Source organism: Pongo pygmaeus, chromosome 4 (assembly GCF_028885625.2).
Source record: "Pongo pygmaeus isolate AG05252 chromosome 4, NHGRI_mPonPyg2-v2.0_pri, whole genome shotgun sequence".
NCBI lineage: Eukaryota > Metazoa > Chordata > Mammalia > Primates > Hominidae > Pongo > Pongo pygmaeus.
In genome coordinates, this window is record NC_072377.2 from 143476611 (window position 1) to 143500384 (window position 23774).

Below are 23774 nucleotides of genomic sequence, written 5' to 3' on the forward strand. Positions count from 1 at the left end.
AGCCAGGTGGCCAAGCAAAGGGACTGCAGGGAAGGCCAACCGCTGACCCCATGTTTTTCTGGGCCTCAATTTGCCCTCAGCTCAGTAAAACTGAGATTTCTACAAGCCAGGCCTAGAGCCAGGGAGAGGAGAGTCCTGCCCCAGACTGGCCTTCCCCACTTTACCACCTGGGGGCCGGAGGGGCTGCCTGGGCCCGCAGGAGCGAGCCTCTGGTGCACTGGGAAAGCTGAGAAACAAACACACCAGAATCCGAGTCTGAAAAGCCCAGAGCCCGGGTTGCCATGGCAACCTGCAGCCAGCTTCAGCCCGACACTCGGCCAGCCTGGGTGGGGGCCGGGACTCGCCAGTCGTGGCTGCTCCCAGCTCTGAGGCCTCCTCCTTGGGCTTGGCCCTGTTTCTGCTTGGACACAGAAGTGGGGCAAGGCCACAGAGAGGCACTTCTGCCCTCTCAGGTGGGCCAGGCAGGCCTGGGCTCCCCTGGGCTCCCACTGCCAGCTTTCTCCCAGAGTAAGGCCCGGCCCCTGGGCCTCCAGAGTCTAGCACCTCTCAGCACCCCACCCCGGCACCCATTGCTCCAGCACCCATCACTCCAGCAGCCATCAAGCCCATCAGCTGCCTGGGCCACCACAGCACCCCTGCGTATGGAGAGGCCTCGGGCTCCAGCCAGGTCAGCGGCCTCGAGGCTGTTATGTGGGCACCGACAGAGGGGCAGTGAGATGATTCCCTGCCTTACCTCACAGCTGGGGGTTGCCAGCACTAGTGTGAAGCTTTCTACGTGATTTTTCTCCTTTAATGGCACTCCTTCTGACAGATGAGGAAACAAGCTCAGAGCAATTAAGCGACTTCCCAAGGTCACAGAGCTGCTGCTTGGTAAGAAGCAGAGACGTGCAACTCCTGGGCCCAGGTTCCTGCCCTGGAGCCTGTTCCTGGATGCCCTGGGCTGAGCCCTGCACGTCACCAGGGCCCATCACCCAACCACTCACCTGACCCCCCAGCCACAGGGCTGTGCCCACAGTCTACACAGACACATAGCAGACAGAAGACGGCCTTCAGGTTTCCATTTAATGGCCAAGCCAGCACTGCCAAGATGTCCTCCTGCCTGAGAAGCCCACCCACGCTGGCACCCCTCAGCCTCACTAGCAGCATCCCAGTCCAGTCCTGGTGTGGGGCCTCATCTCAGCTCCTTCAGCAAGCTGTTGACAGAGCCCAGCAGCTCCCGGAAGTAGCCCTCGTCCTCACCGTCCTGCAGCTCCAGGCTGGCCAGTGCCTGGTACTCAGCCTGTAGGCTGGCCAGCATCCTGCTGAGCTGAGGGTCCTGACGGTAGCGGTCCCGGCAGGTGGTCAGGAGGACGCCTAGTGTCTGCAGCACCTTTTCACGGGCATCATGCTCGGGCAGCGCCAGGAGGTGGGCCGTGATCTCGCACCAGCCCTGTTCCCACAGGCCTGGCAGGAGGTGTACCTGGCGATACTGCTGCAGCTTCTCTGGGGACGTCTCCTGGGTCAGCTCAGCCTCCTCCTCGGCGAACATCTGCCATCCGCCACAGCCGCGGGCCAGGTAGGGTGGGGGTGGGGAGAGAACACACAGGGAGCAGTTAGCTCACACCTGGCTAGCTCTGCCCTTCAGACACGAAGGCACGAGGCTGACCCCTGAGGGCCCGCCTCTTCCTCCATCCCCAAGTCTGTCTGTCTATCCATTCATTCATCCACCAACAGAAACACTTGTGTGGTGCCAGATGCTGGAGAAACTGCGATGGAGACACAGTCTTGCCCTCAAGGAGCTTAGGGTCTAGCAGGAGAATAAAAATTAACTAATTTCCAAATAGCATAAACGTAATCTAACAGTGCAGCATGGAGGCAGACAGGCTGGCTTCAAATTCCTGCTCCACCACTGACTTGCTGAATGACCATGGCTGGCACTTAGCCTCCCTGAGACTCATCGTCATCACCTCCTAAGTGGAGAAACTCAGCCTGTCTGTAAAGCGCAGAAGCCCAGCTCTATCAGCAGAACATGGTGGGAGCCAATCCTGCCGGGCTGCCAGCAGCGGGAAAGCCAACACCTGAACCCTGACAAGCAGGCAGGTTACCTGAAGGTCAGAGGTAGAGGGTTGGGAGGGGGCGGAGATCTCCCGTGCAGCTGTAGGAAGTGTGCCTGTGTGGAGAAAGAAGGAATGCCTGCCCTAACTCCAGGGGAGAATGAAGCACAGGGAAGATGCACAAGGCAAGAGGGAAGCCCAGGAGAAGACAAGGCCACAGTGGACCACCTGTGCTTCCCGCGGCAGCAGGAAGCCGTGGGGCTGATTGGGGCTGGCAGAGGAAGCTGAGGAGGGGTGCAATCCTGCATTCTGGGACAGGAAAGGCTGAGAGGGACCCCCTGGTCCTTTCCTACTCCACCCCTCAGTCCTGCCAGCTTCGCCACCAAAACACAGCCCAATTCTGTCAGCTCCACCTTCATCCCCTGTGTCCTGCGGTCCACTGCCTCCTGCTCTCACCTTCTCCTCCAGTCCCCAAACCCTCACAACCTGGCATTGCGGGTGATAAAGACAAAATTAATCCCTTCCCTGGGACTGCGAGGCTCTGCAGGCTCTGCCCCCACTGTGCGCGGCCTGGACCCACTCACACCCACTCTTGTCACTCTAACTCTCCCCTGGGGCCTCTGGAGGCGCAGCTCCCACTTCCAGGTGCACCCCCGCATGGCCCCATTCACTCCACAGCTCCCTGCATACCTCACCGCCACTGACGAGCCTCCCCTGACTGGCCATCTCTGCTTCTATGCTGCTGTGGTTTGAATATGTTCCCTAAAAGTTCAAGTGTTGGAAGCTTAATTCCCAAGGCAGCAGTATTGAGAGGAGCTGCCTAGGTCAGGAGGGCAGCGGGTTCGTTACGGGAGAGCGGCTGTTATTCTAGAGAGCAAGCCCAGCCCAGCATGCTTTTTTCCGCAAGTGCTCTTGCCCCCTCACCTTCCACAACGTTGCCATGCAGCACAAAGGCCCCCGCCAGATGCACCCACCCAATCGTGGATTCCCAGCCTCCCGAATCGTGAGCCAAAAACTGCCTTTTCTTTGTACATTATCCAGTCCGGGGTATTCTGTTAAAGCAGCAGCAGACAGACTACAACACAAGCTCAGGGGAATTCTCTGATAAACATCTGCCTGAAAGCTCAGGGACGGCAGGGACTGCGGACTATTTTCCCAGCACCCAGCACAGCAGGCAGCACAGGCAGGCAGGGTCCCCCTGCGGCCCTTCAGCTCCACAGATGCACCAAAGGCCATGGAATCCAAACCCCAGGCAGGCATCTCACCACTGCAGAAGCCCAGATGTCAGGGCATGGTCTCTCAGTAGAGGTCCTCTCACAGGCCAAGGTACATATGAGGACCCAGCACCCTGATGGGGGTGTCACATTGCCCATGGGAATTCCACAGTCCCCGGCTGTCATGACAATGTGCTGCAGTGATCCCCCTGAGCTGCATAGCGCCCCTCCATCGTGGTGGACAGCTCATGTCCCTCCACCTTCAGGCAGCTCTGGACCCACCCCTAGTTTAGCTAGGTCTTCATTCTTTCTTAAGTGCTGCAAGAGGCTGGACTTAGTGACTCACGCCTGTAATTCCAATACTTTGGGAAGCTGAGGCAGGATTGCTTGAGCCCAGGAGTTCAAGACCAGCCTGAGCAACATAGTGAGACCCTGTCTACAAAAAATGAACAAAACTAACCAGGCATGGTGGCATGGGCCTGTAGTTCCAGCTACTCAGGGGGCTGAGGTGGGAGGATCACTTGAGTCCGGGAGGCAGAGGTTACAGTGAGCCAAGATCGTGCCACTGGGTGACAGAGAGAGACCTTGTCTCAAAAAAAAAAAAAAAGAAAAAAGAAAAAAGAAAAAAGAAATCACAAGAACAGAGAAGCCCTGACTGCCTCAGCCCAAGTACAGTGTGTCCTAAATCTCTCTGGCTGAAACTCATCTGCTGTCCTCCCTGAAAGAAGAGGGCCATTTCTGTACTGTTTGTAGAGAGATGCCAGTCCTCCCCTCCCCAATCATGTCAGCACCCCAAAGCTTCCAGAGGCAGGCTCCTGGGGCCGGCAGCCTCGGAGCAGCCTTGGTGAGCCTGCCTGGTGGTAGTGTGCTAGCAATGCGTCAGTGCCATAGTGCCCAGGATGCCAGGGCTGGGGGCAGCAGGGACACACACCCAAGACACCAGAGAACAGAGCCCAGTTTCCCTGGGAAATGCCCAGCCAGCTGATATGTCCTTCATGTCCTTCTCCAGGCTCACTGGCCCACTCCCAGAACCTGAACTATGCCCAGGCCTTATCAATTGGATCTGAGCACCACATGGCTGCCTGCTGTTCTAAGAAACTGGATTTCTGCAGCTTGAACAAGAGAAGAGAGAGAAACAGACCGAGAGATAAGACAGGCAAAGACAGTCAGAGAGTTGGGTAGAGACAGTGATGGACAGAGGCGGCCGCAGCCATCCCGACACTGCCTGGGAGAGAAGGCCTGGGGGAAGCGTGTGCAGAGTGGTGAGGGGCCCAGCCTCCACCATTCGGCAGCAGTTCCAGCGGCTGCCCAGCCCTGCTCCACTAGTCGGCATGCGGCTGTTCTGGGGAGCATGTGGCCCGAGAGAGGCAACTGAGGAAGCCCTGCCAATGCTCTCTGCAGCAGCTGAATTAAGAATCCAGGCCTGGCTGGTTTTCCTCTCTCCTCCTTAATTAAGACGCTTCTTCAAGCTTGCAAACAGGGCTGGGCACCAAGTCTCCTCCCAAGTGGCAAGCAATTGGGTCCCTGAGACTCTCAAGGGCAGCCGCTCTGAGGCCCTGCCCAGAGCCAAAGCTCCCAGAGGAGGCACCTCCAGGTTTCTAGAATCCGAAGAGTCAGTGCCATTCGAAGGAGCTCTGGGCTGTTCCACCCCCTCAGCCTTTTGTCCCCTGGGGGCCTGGTCTCGGCTGCTCCAGGGCTTGCCTCATGCTAAGCCCTCTGCCTGCACACTTGGCCGTGACCATGGCTGGCAGGGCCACCTCCCACTCCTCATCAGCCCTCAGGTTTCAGCTTAGCCACCACATCTCACATGACATCCTCCCTGACGTCCCCAATCTCTTCCATCTGTCTGTCCATCCATCCAGAAGCACACACAAAGCAAACAAGTGACGTCCCCAGTCTCTTCCATCTGTCTGTCCATCCATCCAAAGCAAACAAGAGGAGACTGGGTGGGCCTGGGTACTCACCTTCTCCGTGACCAGGTCGTAGAGCAGTGTGACCACGCGCACGGCGAGCACCTCTGTGCCCTTCTCCTGCACCAGGCTCCTCAGGACCTGCAGTCCCCCGAGCTTCAGGAACTGCTGCTGGGCATAGGGGAAGTGGCGCAGCAGGGAGCACAGTGCAAACAGGACCTGGGGGCACAGACCCAGGGGCAGCTGAAGGGCCAAGCGAGCTGGACCTGCCCTGAGGCCCAGGGAAGGCAGGCAAAGGTGCCCCAAACTAGTCCCCATTCCTCCCGGCCCCACCTCAGTTACAGCTATACCCCAGAACCCAGGACTGTGAGGCCAGGAGGGACTCAGACACCTTCAACATTACCAAGTGAGTAAATGGGAGGTAAACAGAGGCCAAGGGTGGGAGACCAGGAGTAGGGCCCAAGGCCACACCACAGGAGCTGCCCCCAGGCCTCTAGTCACCTCAGCATACTGCCATCCGCTTTAGTTGAGTGTAACCTCTCCCCCTGTGCCACCCAGCAGATGACGCTCAGGCCCCCAAGGTAACATGCACAGCCTGGACAGAAACCCTTTCCTTTCAGGCCCCACAGGTGTACTGGGGGCCAAGCAGGAGGAAGGGCGTGGAAACACACCTTCTTCTTTGCAGTGAGCGGTTGCTCCGTGGCCAGGATGACCAGCAGCTTCTGCAGGGCTCCCCCTTCGATGGCCTCCACCTGGACCTTGGGGTTGCTGGGGAAGAAGCACAGGACAGCATGACTACCCTGCCCAGCCCAGGGATCGGATGGTCAGGGAACTGAGCCCATGCCAGCCATCCCTAGAGAGAAACAAGAACAAGAGAGGTTCCCACGCAGGGCAAGTCAAACTCAGCTGGGGAAACAAAGACCATCTGGCACAGACCCACGTGGGAACAGCGGCCCATAGCACAGGTGACAGGGCTGAGTGCTCCCATGCCAGTCCCCACTCCCCAGCAGCCAAGGGGCTGGAGTGGGCTGGGAAGGTGAACCACCTCTACTACTGTAAAGATATTTCGATGCCGAAGGTGCGCTGCCCTCCCATAGGAAGCCTTTCTTGGCGCTTCCCAAGCCAGTGCCAGATGTTCCTTCCTCCGTGACCCCAGGCACATCACACACTGGGGCAATTACTAATGGGTCTGTTCCCCTCTGGGTCTGGGGCCCCAAGGCCAGGGACCCATCCCTCTCCTCTCCTGGGTCGGCACTCAGACTGCACACAGAAAATGCTTGTGGGAGAAGGCAGGAAGAAAGTGCAAGAGACAGGAGCCTCTGAATACCTAGGCAGATCCTAAAACAGGACAACCCAATGCCTCGCACTGGGCTCCCACTCTATAACAGCAGCTACTGTCAGCTTCTCTGCCCTGTGTTCTCAGCACTCAGCACAGAGCCTGCCACGTCACAGGTCCCTGGACAGTAGGGAATGAATGAATGAATGAACGAACGAACAAACGAACAACACGTGTACACAACCATGAACATATCAACAGATAAACATACTGCACTAAAGTACTCAAAACCCTGAGCTGCCTCTGGAACTCCTCTCCCCATTCTGGGCTAGAGAAATAGTGATGTGATTAAAAAATTTCAGGCCCAGACCTCCCAGATGAAGGGATGAGGGGCCTGGTGGGGACCCCCATCAGGGCAGGGTGCCATGCAGGGGACAAGGCTGGGATCCCTAGCAGGATGCCCTTTTGCAGGCTCCTTGTTTTTCAAGATTGCATTAGGGATCAATTAAGGAGCAAGTGCCAAGCACAGGGACCGGATAGTCAGGCCCTTGGGCAGGTCAGGGCTCCCCTCTCAGCAGCCCACATGTGAGGCCCCAGAGAAAAGAGGGGACAGGCACGCAAAAGCCTGAGGCCAACAGCAAGTGAAGGGGCCAGGCCAGCAGTCAGATGGTGGCTGTCACACCCATCCAACTAGCCTACAAAGGACACCGCAGTCTACAAAGCCACCACATGCCTCTGGCTGCCTGCCCTTGGCATGACCACAAGCTCCCGGCGACCCAAAAAGCACCTGTTCCTCCTAACTCCCAACCCTCCTGGCCAGGGGGCCCTCACGGTGTCCTTGAGAGTGAGCCAGGGTATAAGGAAACAAAGACAAATCAGAAGGAGCTGGCTCCTGGTCCTAAACCCAGAAAAGACACACTGTGCCACTGTACAGGAGAGGGCCGGACACACAGCAGGCGTGCACCCAAAGCTGGCCGAATGGAATGAAGATAGCTCCCCGCTTCTATTGCGACCAGGAACAAGCTTCAAGGTCCAGAGCAGACCAAGCACGCTGAGCCAGCTTTCTAAAGAGAAAAGCTCCTTTGTACCACGTGTCACTCTGTAGCCTCTCAGCCAGAAAGGAAGTACAGGGTGGGTGCCAGCCCGTCCCACAGCAACTCCACCCCTGTGTCTGCAGAGCAGCCTGGAGATGGGCCAGAGTCCCTGGGGAAGGGAGGCTGACAGCTCCTCTCCAGATAGGCGGGCTGGCGCTGGTGCAGGGGGGGGCCTGGGAGCTGAGCTGCTCCCCTGCCCCCCCAACTTGAGACAGGCAGCTGTTTCATCAAAGCATGAGCTAATTAGGGCTGTCTCTGCCATCATGTGCCTAAGGAACGCTCACCCATGACAGGAGGGTCCAGGAAGAGAAGACAACCACGCTGAGAGATTCACGCAAACATCAAATGCTGCCTCCCCAAGGGGGCTGCGAGATCTGACATCGCATCAGCCTTTGGGAGCACTGCCAAGGAGTCCCATCCCTCATGGGCCCTCAGAGCAGCAGAGACAAGGCCCTCCAAAGACAGCACAAAGCTCATCACAGCACCCCATCATCGCAGCCCCAGTTAATCACCCAGGGCTGGGCAACCAAAGCCCTTCCACTTTCTGCACTGTGACCAGGGCAAAGAGAAGTCCCTTCTTCAGAAGGTAGGCTGATGTGGGCCGGGAACCACCCACAGCCAAGCCAGCAGCAGCCCAGTCCCACCCACTCTGTCTCCCTCAAGCAGGCTCTTCCCACCCCATTTAGAGTAGGAGAGAAGAGAGCTCCAACATCAGATAAGTAAATCGGAGAGAAAAGAGAAAGTCTGACCTTTTGTAAATTGCTGAAATCAGGTTCATAAGGCAATAAATTCATGTTTTCACCCACAGCCAAGTCTGTGGGTAGGGCAGGACCATGGGCCAAACATGGGCTGTGACAGTGCGCAGCCTTGGCAGCCCTGGGCCCATGCCCTGCCTGGCCTCTTCACATGATCAGCTTAAACGAGGTACCCATGGAACCCTGGGAACTCCAGGCCTTACCCCAGGGTTCCCACAGCTTCAGGAGTTCCCTAAAAGGCCACCCTGTGAAGTGGCCTTTTAGGGCTGCCCAGGCAAAGGGTTGAAGAAACACACCAGAGGAAGAGGGGGAAGATGAGGCCTGTGCTTCCAGCTGCTCCTCAGTCCATCCAGGCAGGGCCAATAGAGCTGAAGGTTTCCTGAGCAATCTCCCACCAAGGGTAGAATCTGCTCCTAGAAATAGACCCTCTCTCCACAGGCAGCTCCGCCCTGGGCTTTAAATGCTCACAGCCTGGGGCTGGGGGAGGCAACTACCAAAACAGCTCAGAGTGAGGCCTCTGGATGTACAAGGACCAGGGCCTGGAGGACCCTTGCTGGGAATCTCATGAGCAATGGCTCATGGCCTTGGGCAAGTTTTCACCTGTGAGGCAGAGCTAGGACTACCCATGTTAAAGACAGAACAGTTAATGAATGCCAAAATGCCACAGTGCTAGCCAATGCACTGTGGCCAAAAGATAATTACGGTAGGCTTATTACACAAAGAGGCCAGACCACATCCTTGAGAGCACAGCTTTATTCGGCCTGGATGCCTCGAGCACATATCATGTATGCCAGCCCCATCCTCCTCCAGCCTATGGACTCTGGACCAGAGCTGCGGCCCTCCCCCGGAGGGGCCAGTCCTGCTGGCTGGAAGGTAGGTGTCCTGACAGCTGGGGATCTGAGTGAGTTAAGCAGGCGGGGGCCTGGCACGCCTCAAAGTGACATCAGTGGTGCTGGTGTGCTCAAAGTCAACAGAAGGATATTAAGGACGTAGCTCATCTCCGATGCGATAAATGAGAATAAACCTTGTTCAGGGCTAAGCCGGCTGGACTAAATAAATACCATTAGCACTTGGATTACTGGGATGTTCACAATCAGCAGGCGAGTCAGCTGTCTGTGTGCAGAGGGACGACAGCAGCTGCTACTCTGTAAATCTTGCAGGGAGATGGGCTGGGGGTAGGGAGGGTTGCAAAAATGGAAGTGATTGCATTTGCAAAAACCAAAGAGTTTGGGTCAGGGTGACAGCAATTCGGGCAATCAGCCAAGAGTCAGAGGTCATTTTAGCTAACTGAAGCTGAGCAAGTGTCTGGGTGGAAGGGGACTGAAGGAGCTGACCACAGGGAAGGCAGCCCAGCTCGGCCAGGGGGCCCAGGAGATTGCTGCCCAATACACACCCCGGGGCTGACTTCACCCTTGGGCTCAGGGCTGGCTACATAATTTTCAGGCCCAAGTGCAATATGAAAACATGGGGCCTTTTGTTCAAGAATTATCAGAAATTTAAAGACAGTGAGAACAGAGCATGAAGCCAAGCACGGGCCCTTTTGAGTGTGGGGTCCTGTGCCGCTGCACAGGTGGCAGGGCCAACAGGGTATGTGCACGGAAATCCTGCTCCAGGGTCAACCGGAACAACAGGGGCTGAAAAGTAAGTTTGAATTTCTGAAAAGGAGAACAACTGGAAAAGGCAGAGCTCTAGGATGGGAATAAGGATGAGGGTGACTAGTTAGATGGGGGCCAAGGAAACGCTAAGGTGTAACTGAAGAGAGCTTCTGTGATTGAGACTGCCAGGCCAGACCAGGACACCAGAGGCACAGCAGAGGGATGTGCTCACTCACGCGTCCTTGTGACATTTCTAAGTACAACAAATACTCTTTTTATTCCCTTACAACAGAAAAAAACTACCATTTTTCTTCTGAAATGCCTCTGAGATGATGCCATGCACTGAGGGCAGAGGGCACATCTCAGGGGTGTACGGGGCCAGGCTCAATCATTCACCTGACGAAGTGCAAGCTCACCTTCTTGCCCAGAAAGAAAGATTTCCTCTGGTGGTCCCACCTTGCTTATGCCTTAATGTGTAGCCTCCATCATCTGGGAAAGCAAGAATTTGCAGGATGTGTAATCCTGAAATACATGGGTTCGAGAGACATCTATATTTGCCTGCCATCCAGGGATGAGTGGGGTTAGGTAATCAATCAGTTAAGATACAAACAATTGGCCGGGTGCAGTGGCTCACGCCTGTAATCCCAGCACTTTGGGAGGCTGAGGCGGGCAGATCACTTGAAATCAGGAGTCCAAGACCAGCCTGGCCAACATGGTGAAACCCCGTCTCTACTAAAAATACAAGAGTTAGCTGGTGTGGTGGCAGGCACCTGTAATCTCAGCTACTCGGGAGGCTGAGGCAGGAGAATCGCTTAAACCCAGGAGGTAGAGGTTTCAGTCAGCTGAGATCACGCCACTGCACTCCAGCCTGGGCAACAGAGCAAGACTCTATCTTTAAAAAAAAAAAAAAAAAAAAAAAAAAAAAGATACAATTACCGAATTGAATAAACATGGAATAGGTTTAACAACAACAACAAAAAAAAACAAAAAACACTGTACAAATCTTCCACTGCAAAGTCAAGCTTCCAGGAGTAACACAACACATGAGCTGCATATCACTTTGTGTTGGGACCTGTATGGCCTCAGGAGTTCCATCTGGACACTGGGAAAGGCAGGGCTATCATCTGACCCCTTCATGTACAGCCCCCAACTGGAAGCCACCCACGTAAGCAAGTATGAGACACCCACTCCTCACCACAGTAACAGCAACTCATGAGAGGGTCTCTAGACCCTCTTGACAAACAGACACACACACAATACACACACACAGACATAATCATCTGCCCACCTCTGAGGAGATAAAGGGAACCTCAGAGGGAGGGGCAGCAAATCACCTTCCTGAGGGCCATCTGGTAGCTCTCCGACACGGCCCTGCATCACAATCACCTGGGCAGTTTATTTCCTGAAACCATTTCAGACTAGTGCTTTAAGAAATTACAGAAAATAGGCCAGGTGTGGTGGCTCATGCCTGTAATCCCCGCCCTTTGACAGGCTAAGGCGGGAGGACTGCTTGAGTCCAGGAGTTCGAAACCAGCCTGGGCAAGGTGGTAAAATCCCTGTCTCTGCAAAAGTAAAAAAAAAAAAAAAAAAAAATAGCCGGATAGTGGTATGTACCTGTGGTCCCAGCTACTCGGGAGGCTGAGGTAGGAGGCTCACTTGAGCCCAGGAGGCTGAGGCTGCAGTGAGCTATGGGCGACAGAGTGAGATTCTGTCTCTCTAAAGAAAAAAAAAATTATAGAAAAGTAATTACACAAAAAAATGACTTACTGGAAAGCTGCAAGAATAGTAAATAAACTCCCACCCAGATTCACCAATTGTGGACATTTACCACAATTTTCTGTCTCTATTAATATTTACACAGATTTTCTTTTTTAAAATATTTGAGAGTAATTGAAGATATGAAGACCCTTTACCCCTAAACATATCAGTGTGTATGTCCCAAGAACATAACCAAAGTACAGTGATCAAAATCAGTAAACTGACACAGTAATCTACAGATATTTATTCAGATTTTGCCAACTGTCCCAATAATAGTCCTTACCCCTCACCCTTTCCTCTTTTAAAAAACACTTTTTTTTTTTTTGTAGATGAGGGTTCTCACGATATTGCCCAGGTTGGTCTTGAACTCCTGGCTTCAAGCAATCCTCCCGCCCTGGCCTCCTAAAGTGTTGGGATTAATGGCATGAGCCACTGCACAGAGCCCTCTCAATAATATTCTTTTTAGAAAAATAATTTGGCCCCACGTCCGATTTATGCCCACACGACGTACACAGCAGCCTCTCTCCTTGGTCTCCGTTCATCTGGAACTCTCCCTTAGTCTTGTCTTTCATGACACTGACATTTATGAAAAGTGCAGGCCAGCGGTAGAGTGTTTCTCAGTTTGGATTTGTCCGATGTGTTCTCATGATTAGATTGAGGCCGTGGCTTTGGCAGGAATACACACACACAATGCTGTATCTTTCTCAGTGTATCACACAGGAGGGCAAGTGATGTCCATAAGTCTCACAATTGGATGTTTTCTTTGAATACTTGGTTATGGTGGTATCTGCCAGATTTCTCCACTATAAAAATACTATTTGTTCCTCTGAAATTAGTATTTTGTGGGGAGACACTTTGAGATATGAAGACAGCCTATTCCTCAACAAACTTTCATGTAGTAGTTTTGGCAATTATTGACAATTCTTGCTCAATTATCCCAGGTTAAGCATCTTAAGTCCAAAAATCTAAAATCCAAAATGCTCTAAAATCTGAAACTTTTTGGGCATCAACATGATGCTCAAAGGAAATGTTCATTGGAATATTTTGGATTTTGGATTTTTGGATCAGGGATGCTCAAGTGGTAAGTACATAATGCAAATATTCCAAAAACCAAAAAAAAAAAAAAAAAAGAAAAAGAAAGAAAATCCAAAACATTTCTAGTCTCAAGCATCTCAGATAAGGGATGTTCAATCTGTACCATGATGTTTGTCAAATGATATTCAAACTCCTATCTTTATTTTTCTTGCTTCTATCTTTATTTGCTGGCATTCTACCTGAAAGAAGAGGTTTTCCTTCTTTCCCATTTCTTCATTCATTCATTTACTGGTATCAATATGGATTAATAGATTCTTATTTAATCTATGGAACAGAGTCCATTTCTACCATTTACTTCAATGCTCAAATTATCCTTAATCACCAGGCATTTTCATGCTGGCTTCTGTGTCTTTTTAACATGTTTCCATCACCCCTTAATATTTTCTTACCTTCTGGCACAGGATGTTCTTGTACAAGATACTGCTCTTTTCCTGTGCCAGCCATGGAATCAGCCATTTCTCCAAGGAACAATTGGAGCCCTTTTTGAAAATACAGATTCCAAGCCCTACCCTGCATATACTAAATCATAATCTCAGAGAACGTGGCTCCGAAGACCTGATTTTTCATAAATGCCACATGTGATTCCTATGTTCTGAGGACCAGCATTTGGGATAACTAGAGCCAATGCTCAACCTTTTATCCAGTACAGCATCTCTGGTAACTGGCAGCCCAGTACTTGAAGACTACATCATCAAACAAGGCAGCTTTACGCTAGTTTAAAACTCCTCCAATTGCCAGAAAAACATATTCTGATACTGAGCTGAAATCTGCTATCATGAAGCTTATACCCTCTGGTCCTATACCCTCTGGTCCTAAGTCTACCCTTGAAGAAAGAAAGGGTTGCCTGATCCTGTCCTGACAGGTCAGCCCTTCTGAAAGTTGGGAGCAGCCAACCATCCAGAGAAAGCTCCCCTCTTACAACGTGGCCTCACAGGATTCTGCAGTCATTCTCAGGGTGACTCCTGAAACCCTCCACTTTCCTGACAATGCTCTATGGGACCCTGTTCCACTTACTGACGAATCCCTACAGTGGTGGTGCCCAAACCTACCCACAGGGATCCAGGCTGGACAACCCCTCACCCAGAGTCCAGTGGGCCTGGCTGCCTCTGCCCCAGGGCCACTCTGCCCCCAATGCCTCAGGCCATCTCTAGATTTTTGTTAGTAGCCTCACAGAGCTTACAGTGGCCTGCCTAGGTCAAATCCCTAAAGGCTGCTCACATGATCTTCTGATGAGCCAGGGGGTCCCCAACATGGCTCTGAATGCGAGCACAGGGCTTCGATTTTATTCTTACTAAAGAATAAATATTGTCAGGAGGCAAAAAGCAAATTACAAATGGTATGGGTGATATGACACCATATATTTATTTCTGGGTGGTGAATTTTTGTTTTAAACAAGCAATCTGAATTACTTATAAATTAGAAGTTTAATAACAATAAAATTTAAAATGCCACTTGGCTACCTAGACCCTTCCTCCTAGCCTGTCACTATTCTTTTGGATCCTCACTGTCATGTATCTCACATGGTTATCTCTTCCTGATCAGTGCCATCTGTTCCCACATCTTCACATGAGAACCAGAATGCAGGTTAGACAGGACAGAGTCTGCCACGAGCTCTTTGGCACATCACTACAGTGAAGGCTCTGTTGACACTGAACCATTTGAACCATTTCTAAATAAACATTGATTAAGTCTGATTGTTCAAGCTGCTACAAATCTACGTCTTTTTCTTTTTTTTTCTTTTTTTTTTATTCAGAGTCTCACCTCACTCTATCACCCAGGCTGGAGTGCAGTGGCGCAATCTAAGCTCACTGCAACCTCCACCTCCCAGAACTCAAGCTTAATTCTCATGCCTCAGCCTACCATGTAGCTGGGACTACAGGCACACACCGTGACGCTCACCACCACGCCCGGTTTTGTTTTGTTTCTGTATTTTTAGTAGAGACAAGGTTTTGCCATGTTGGCCAGGCTGGTCTCGAACGCCTGGCCTCAAGTGATCTGCCAGCCTCGACCTCCCAAGTGCTGGGATTACAGGCGTGAGCCACGGCACTCGGCCTCAAATCTACGTCTTTATCATCATTTCTCTATCTGATCTATTAGATTATTATGAGATTCTGTCAAATGATTTCCTGAAATGCAGACTTCCTCTGTGTCTATTATACCAGCCTAATCTACCAGCCTGGCAAATCTTATGAAAAAGAAAATTAGAGTTGGGAGGGAACTTGAGAGAGTCTTCTGGGGTACTGATCATGTTACATTTCTGGATCTGGGTGGTGGTTACATGGGTGTCTCCACTTTCAATAATTCATCAAGTAGAATGTGTTAAACTTTTCTATATGGAGGGAGGGGGGAGGGAGGACTTAAGCATTAAACTAGTCCAGCAAGACCTGGTTTTATGGAACCCACACTAACTCTAAGAAATGGTCTCTTTTCTTTAAAAATACTCTTAAGTCACATCTCAAAAACTTGCTCTGTTATTTTGAAAACCAGAACAGTTGCCCATTGTGTCTCCTTGCCCCTCTCCCAATCCCCATAATGCCATAAAGATTCCTGCACACAGTTTGATGATGATGTCCCTAAGTTTCTGTCTGGCATTTAATTTTTCAGACCCTGTCTAATTTGGAGAAGCCAGTGGTTCATTTACACTTTTTGTACACTCCTGGTCTCAAGTTCCACTTAACTCTATGTTTGTTTTACTTTCTGCAGGAAGGCCATTCTCCTTGAGAGAGAAGGCGGAGGCAAACAGAATGAGCAACAAGGACAGAGATACCCTCTATGGCATCTGCTAAATCACCTGATTGAACCAGGTGGCCTAAAGCCTTCCTTGCCATCCCTCTCACTCTCAACAGTAGCTGCACAGGCGCCTTTGTTGTTCTTAGTGTTTCCCAGGTCTCACCCATCTGGTGCTCCTGACACTGTTCTCGGAGGTTGCATCCTTCTTCTCTATTTGCTCTTGGTTACAGGTCCCTTTTTCATCTCTAGACAAAATCTCAGCTCGAACTGTGCCCCCTGAAGCCATGTGGGTCTCTTTAGGTGGCTCCCTGTTCCCTGCAGTAATCACTCGTGACTCTATTAAGTACACTTCATTTTTCAGACTCTGAGTCATCTTTCCTTTTGAAGCTCCTGTTCAGACATCATATCTACTTTTTCCTGGACCCTCTGAAATTTACTTTCCCTAAAACTCAGAAGCAGAGAGTTTTACCTTCCCCTTTTAGCTTCTCCAAACACAGTCACTTTCTGCTGATGTTCTCTAAAGTTTTGTTTTTTTTAACCAGACAGATCCTTCTTGTTTCTCAGAATATAATTTCAGTGAGGCCCTTCTCCTTATTGCTTCCTTAACCTCCTGAGAGAGAAAACTGTCAGAAAAGAGAATTAAGAATTAAAGCAAGTGATGAATTTATTGGTTTCTTTTTTTTTCTAGAAGCAGATTTCCAACTGCCCAGATACCCCCTGCACCACGCCAGTTTGCTTCTGTGCCAGTTTTATAATTTCAATTGAGAAAGCTTCTTCTACACGGAGGGTAAAGAGTTGACAATTACCTCAGAGTTGGTTGGTTGGTTAGTTTTTTGGTGGGCTAAAAGCCAATGACCTGGACTTTTTCCTTTTTTTTTTTTTTTTTCCTCTCCATCAACAAGCCCAAACCCAGGAAGCAAAACACTGAGTGCTGCTCTGGAGTCAGACAGACCTAGGTGCAAGTCCGAGATTCTAGTGTTTTCAGCTGTGTGACTGAGGTAAGTTACTAAGCCTCTCTGTACCTCAGTTTCTGCATTTGTAAAACAGGGATTAATAACAATAATATTTATCTCATGGGATTGTTGTGGGGATGAAATGTGATTTTATATACGTAAACACACACAGAGTTCCTGGCAAATGCCAAGCATTAGGATAACAGCTGTTTTATCATAATATACCATTTAACAAAAATTATTATTTTTACTTTTCTGCTAAGACAGAATGCCAGGGTTTTCAGGCTTCTCAGAAGGGAGAGGAGCTATCTGTGTTGGGGGACAAAGAAGACCTCCCACTGAGTGGCCTTAGATTCTCACTCTCAGCTCCTCTGACTGGATAGACAAAGCCAGTACAGAAGGAATTCATGGGGGAGAAATGTAATTAACAAGCCAGAGGGAGAGATTGGGAGGAAGGATCAAAGCAGCTAATTAGAACTGGCTAAAGGGAGACCACAGGGTAGGGAACATGGAAGAAAGCGGGCTAAAGAGAATTATCTGCAGCCTCTAATTATTCAAAGAATGTCCCTGAGTAATTGTCTCAGGCAGTCTGAGGGAGGCAAGGCAGGAGTAACAAGGTTAAGCAGAAGAAAATTTAAGCTAAAACATATGGGAGATTTTTCACACACTGAGATTTATCAACTTTATTAGAGAACGCAGAGGATGTTATTTTAGGTCTTCTATACCAGTTGGTGGTATAACTATCCCCATGTCTGGTGGCTGGGGGAGAGCGGAGGAGGCCAGACCCTGCAGGTCAAGAGGGGATCCAAGGAAACGGCCCACACAATCCCTGCTCCAAGCTTATAGGCAACACACCTTGTCAACCCGCCCTTTGAGGCTCAGGAAAGAGCTTCCTTCCTCACTCAGATCTGCTCTCCCTCCAACCTCCACATCCCCTCACCCTCCTTGTGTTCTGTCATAAACTTGATAAACGTGATAAATCTCACTGTGTGAAAAATCATCTCCTCAATCAGAGCCAGTGGAATCACGCAGGGCCTATTTTGCGTTTGCCGCACAACTGTAGGAATGTTTATGAATGAGCCATCTCTTAATAGCAAAAGAAAAGGCAATGATCGTAGGACGGTCTATAGCTGAAAATGACAACACTGAAATACTTCGTTTACAGGATTTGGAAGTCGTATAGACTACAAATCTCTCTGCTGTGCAACATACATAACAAGTCCCCAAAATATCCTTTGTTTGCTGAGGTTTTGCTCAGATATTTAAGGTTCTGACAGTTTAAATATGGTGAACAATATGGTGAACCATCCAAATATTTTGCATCATTGGTATTTGGAAAGATCTTTAAGAACAATTAGTTCTAGTTCTGAGAGGCAAGTGCAGCACCCAGGCTCCTGGTTTTCTGTGGGGGCGGATCAGCATGGCCTCCTCAGCCAGCTGCATTTCACATGGAGTCTCAGGCCTCCCTAGCATGGGTTTCCTAGGCCTGGCCACTTGGCTCACATTGTAACAGAGAAGAAAACTGGGCAGATCCGCTGACTCCACAGCCAGGCGCAGGGTTCACCAGGTCTCATTGGAGGCTGAGAAAAATACAGAGCTTCTCCGACGCAGGAACCACACTGGGAGGCCTGACCTTGCTCAAGGCCCTTTGACCTGACTCACCAGACGCTGGAATGGGAACCTAAAGGAAAGTGGAAACTTCCCATTCTGTGGAAATCTTTAAGAACTGGAGAAAAGTTCCAATTACTTACAGCTTCAAGGGACAGAATGATAGATGGCTTTGTTTGCAAACATGCTATTTGTCTGAGGCTCTTTGTCCAGTCAGCTGGTTGACAAATACTGATCACGCCCAGTGTGCACAGGGACCTCAGTTAAGAATACCAGGGCTAGAGCAAAGAACGAACATAGTTCCTGTCTCTATCAGACAAAATTAACAGCCGACAGAGACGCGCAGAGAGCCACTCTGAGAGAAGCCACTGGGTGCAAGGGTTGTCTGAAAAATGGAGGAGCTGAGCAGGAGGGCATGCTGGAGGAATGACCTTGACAAGATCAAAAGTTATTAAAATAGGAGGAGGAAGGCTAAACTTCTGTATGTACTGCCCAACTGAAGGCAAATGAAAACCTACTTTTTTCCCCAAAAGAAAATGTTAAGAATCACCTTCCACAGACTCTTTTAACTATTTCTGATAGATCATTAAAAGGCCTTCTGCTGGAATCATTCTAATGCCAAAGAAAAAGTTACACTCATAAAACAGTTAATGTCAAAATGTAAATGGTTTGTTTAAGATTCAGCAATTGTTGCTGAATCAAACACAAAATCTCTGTGGCTTGAATAGCAAGGGAAACAAAAGGCTTGACGATTTAGTGCTCGTTAAAGCCTGTCTGGCTGAATTTTAGATTGCAACTTAAAAGAAAAAAACATTAAACCAGTTCAAGTGTGAACTGACATATGCACAGCAGTTTTCAGCTGCCTGCAAATGGGGCAAGGACACAGCCTGGAATGTGACTTGCACACGCCATGGCTGAGTATGCACCAATGTCCAGGGTACAAGGGCAGGGCCTGAGGGAACAAAGCCCCGACAAGAAAGCGTGGGGAAGCTGAGCCCAGGGGCCCACCAGGGGCTGAGGGTGACTGAGGGTGACGCTGGGAAGAGGGCCAATCCCCATTAGCTCTTTCCTGCAGGGAGGCTGGGGGCTTGAGAACAATCAAATGCTAGGCAGGGGCTCCCCTCTTGCCTGGGGAGGTGGGGAAGCAACAGCTTTTTGCTGTCCCCCCCCTTTTCTGGCCTTGCTTGTCAGACACTTCCATGAGCCACAGTGGGACTCCTGCCCTTTCAAATCTCATCACAGGCCTGGTGACCCCCACAACCCTCAAGTCGGGTGTTAGAAATAGTCCTTTGTGGTAGGTTTGTGGGGTGCTGAGCAGAATCTTTGTCTACATTCTCTTGCCTACTGGGATATAAACGCTTAAAATTTCACCATCTGGGATTTACTTCTTTGAGTCTTAAAGACAATTCTGTCTTTCAGGGTCCTCTATTAAAATGCCATTGTCCCTGGGTTGGGAGGACCCTGTGTAAGTAGGGTGACCACATAATTTATTGTCCAAACTGGGACACTTTTGAGAGTGAAAGGGGCACAATTAATGACTGCACTGGGACAAGAGGCATAAACAGAACATATGGTCACTCTCTGTATAAGGCTTTGTGTTAAGTTCTATGGAAGACATAAAGGTGAATAAAGCACTTTCATGGTCCTGGAACCTGGACCTTGAGCTGAGGGGCAGGAGATCCTGGGAACAGGCTAACTCTAGGCACCCACGGAGGGGGATAACAGCACTCCAGAGGGAAGTGTCACGGCAGCTTAGCAAAGACCAAGGGCTCTGGAGCCACACAGATTTGACCTTGAATCCTGGACTTCTTTCTGTACAACCTTAAGACAGGTCAATTAACCTGCCTCTCAGCTCAAGGTCCAGGTTCCGGGACCATGAAAGTGCTTTATTCACCTTTATATCTTCCACAGAACTTAACACAAAGCCTTATATAGAGAGTGACCATATGTTCTGTTTATGCCTCTTGTCCCAGTGCAGTAATTAACTGTGCCCCTTTCACTCTTAAAAGTGTCCCATTTTGGACAATAAATTATGTGGTCACCCTACTTACACAGATAAGGACCCAGCTTCCTCACCTGTCAAATGAGGGTTACTTCATGAGGCTACCGGGGATTAAATGAGACACCAAATGTAACAGTACGTGGCGTGTAATTTTCAACAGGTTCAATATTGCTAGCATAATCGAGACTAGCCTTCTACTCAAACCCCCATTACTGCTGTAAATGTCCCAAGTCAGAAGGTGGGGGCAAGGCAGGAAGAGAAAACCACTAAAATGGCAGACTTAGTTTAGCTTCCCCCCAAACTAATCCTCCAAGGGCCACCACCCAGGGCTGGGCAGTGAAAGGACCGGGATCACAGTAGCTCCCGAGGAGTGCACCACCCGGCCGCCTTGCTCTCCTGGTGCCCCTTCCTCCTGGTCTTAAGCTTCACACACTGACCCAGCCTCTCAGTTACTGCTCCATCCTCAACTCCTGGAGGCAGACACCACCCACCAGGCTTCCTCAGGCCATTTCCCTTGGCGGGCGGGTGGGGGAGGGTGGTGACTTTCCAAAGTGACTGAGCCCTGTCCTGATGGCCAGGTAATGCTGTCTGGTGGGCACTAGTACATCTTCCTGTGCCTCTTGTGACAGAAATGCCAAAAACAGATAAAACAAAAAACCCACAGCCCCTCATCACCATGAGAGGAGGGGATTCTGGAGGCCACCATTTAATAGCTCTCAAGTGCTTTTCAAGCATTAACTCATGCCATCCTCATGACAACTCTATGAGGTAGACACTATTACTCCCATTTTGCTCATCAACAAACTGAGTCATAGAAAGCTAAGTAATTTTCCCAAGGTCACATAGCTAATAAGTAGCAGAGTCATGAAAGCTCTAGAATAGGAGCTAAGAAAACTGGATTCCACTGGGGACATGCCGCAAATTACTAGCCTAATGGCCAGGAAGGAGCCCTTAACTTATCTCAATTTGACTTCTATTATTTGTCAAGAAGCTGTGCTACTTTACCAATGGACCTGCTGTGAGTATCAAGTGAGACAGGGCAGGTGAAATCACTGTACACGTGTTTATTATTATGATGCCCTGGCAACATCCTCCATCGTGTTTCTGAGAGCTGGACCCAGTATGCAGGAGGAGAATCCTGGTACCCTGCTGTTCTTTCCTCCCTTGGGCCCTGCACACTCTGGCTCAAGGTAAAGGAGGAATTACTCTAAAGCAGTGGTTTTCCAAGTCTGATCTCTGGACCAGCAGCACCAGCAGTATCTGGGAGCTAGTTAGAAATGCAAATTCTCAGGCCTCACCCCAGACTCATGAAATCAGAACCATTAGGGGAGGGGCCTGGCCATCTGCGTTTTAACAAGGCTTCCAGGTGCTTCTGAGGCATGCTTAATTTTCAGAACCGCTAGGCTAGAGTATCCCTGGACAGATAACAACCTGGGCCTCTCTCACCCTGGTGGGAAAGTCCTGCTTCAGGGGCCTGAGGCAGGACCCAGCATTGGCCAGAAGACCCAGGCCATGAGGGCCACTGCCCCAAAGATGAAAAGCTCCCAATAAAACCCAGACCTACATGGCTGCACTGATCAAAATACAATAAAGAAGAAAGTGAGAAATCTGACAAAAAGAAAACGCAGCCTCAGTGGGGGACAAAATACAACAATCTTCTGTGGGAGATGAGAAGCATAAAAGGGACGTTAGATGTTCAAAGAACCAAATGTCGCAACGACAAAAAAATACAAGAATAAAGACAAAGTGTGGATATCAATGCCACATGGGCCTCAGTCTAATGATGGCAGTTGCAGGGAACAGCAGCCCCCCCAGGACTATAGCCCGCTTTCCCCCGCCCCCAACACGACAGCCTATATAAATAGAGTCTTGAGGAAAAAATTACCAGCAATTAGTCATGAATCTGCTTGCTGGAATGAGGGGAAACTTGTGGAAAGTCACCAGAGGCCCTGGTGGGAAAAGCTCAGCTAAGGAGGCCACGCAGACAGGGCAAGAGCGAGACAACTAAGGGAGAAGGCCTGTGGGGTGTTCCTGCAACCTTTGATGCCTGCCAAGTCTTAACCTGGAAGGGAAAATGAAGGGCCTGGCCACTGGGCTATAATGAGCTCCAAACTGGGCCCACCTCCAAGTCAGAAGTCCTTTAATGTGTGCTTGGGCTGGAGGTGGGGCAGATGAATGAGGAGGAGGAAGAGTCAGCATAGCAGGCCCTGCCCTGGGTTGCGGGTACCTTGGGGGGATGAGGCGGTAGAGCACAGCTTCTGACCACAGTGCCTCCACCACAGAAAGCCTGTGCCACACAGGTCCTCCCCTGGCCCCTGGGGAATATGCTTCAGAAGCAGTGACAGTAGCAGGCTCAGCGTTTCCATTCAAGAGATCTGCTGGAAATGACCCTGTTTCAGGACCAAAGTGATGAGAAGGGAGGACCTCCCTTCCCCCGATGAATTTCTCAACTCATCTCCATCGACAGAGGAATCTCAGTGTGCTGTGTTCCCCACCGCCTCTGCCTGAGCGCCCTGCCCCTGCCTGTCCCCATCTTCATCTGGCCAGTTCCTACTGCAAGAACCCTTCAGACACGATCTCCTCAGAGAAACACTCGCTGACCTCCTGACCCTCACAGGGCCCCTGCTATGCATTCCTGGGGCCCTCCTTCTTTCCATCCTCTTAACAGACCTGACAAGATCAGCTTCCCCTCCTAAACCATGAACTCCCTCAAGGACCTGGACTGTGCCTTGTTGCCTGTTCAACTGTGACCTCACTCTAGATGGTAGAGCCCAATGCCCAGCATGCAATTAACAGGAGCTGCCTGCAGACACAAGGCTGGCTCTGTGTCCCCTCCCAGCTGAGACAGTGAACCCCAGCACTAGGCACGTGGATGGGTTGGGCACATGACCTCCCTCCCTTTCTGAGCATCTTGCCCATTCCAAGAGCTCACGGAATCAGACTCCGCGACTGCCCTGAGTTCTGACTTCTCTCCCCATCTCCCTGCACTTTGATTCCCTTGACCATGGGTCCTCCTCACTGCATATCCCCTGCCTGCTTGAGAAAAGGGATGCAGCCCAGATGGTCAATAGCCCCCTGAGATATCCCTCCTGGGAATGTCTATATTTGCCCACAAAGAGAACTTTTTATATATAAAAACAAGAAACAAATTTCTAATGGTATTAATTGAATTTTAGGCAGTAGCAGAAAGAAAAAAAGATTTGGGAAGCAGGGAGTTTCATTTGATTCCTGAAATCACCTCTAGTAGGTAATGCCCACCTCTGCTGTGTCTAAGATCAGCCCTGACTCAATCTTAGAATTAGGCACCACCTGCCAGCCATGGCAGGACAGTCCACAGATATGTCCACAAGTGGCCACTGTCACCTCCTTTCAGCCTGACCTCACCTGGCTGTCCTCCTTGACAACAGTCCTCTCTGGCTGAAGACTGGAAACTGTAGGCTAGAGCTCCTGCTTTCCTTTCTGGGACTCTAACACAGTACCAGCCCAACTTTCCATGCCTCTGTCAGGTCAGCATGGTATCAGAGATGGCTGTTTGGCCACTCTCCTCCTGCAATACTCCATGCTCCACCAACCCCTGTTCCATCTGAGAGCCACTCACAGTCAGCTCTGCCCGAGGTCCCTGATAGATTGGCTGGTGCCAAGGATCCATTGAGGAGGTGGCACAGAGCCACACAGGGGAGCAACAACATTGGAAGAGGGCAAGGTCAAGTTGACAAATACCATATACAATGAGAAAGAATTGCATGAACCT

The 23774-nt window shown here is 50.5% G+C and overlaps 1 protein-coding gene across 4 annotated transcripts in view; it reads right to left on the minus strand.

Annotated features, from left to right (window-relative positions):
- Positions 1-1041: 1041 nt before the first annotated feature.
- The window catches only part of SIL1 (SIL1 nucleotide exchange factor), a 234978-nt gene continuing 212245 nt past the window's right edge, over positions 1042-23774 (minus strand). For all 4 annotated transcript variants that reach the window (XM_054488874.2, XM_054488875.2, XM_063665528.1 and 1 more), the window contains 3 exons: positions 5829-5925; positions 5212-5376; positions 1042-1528 (listed from right to left, as the gene is read on the minus strand). In XM_054488874.2, coding sequence (XP_054344849.1) covers positions 1172-1528; positions 5212-5376; positions 5829-5925 — 619 coding nt within the window. In that variant the 3' untranslated portion in view covers positions 1042-1171. The remainder of the gene's footprint in view (positions 1529-5211; positions 5377-5828; positions 5926-23774) is intronic.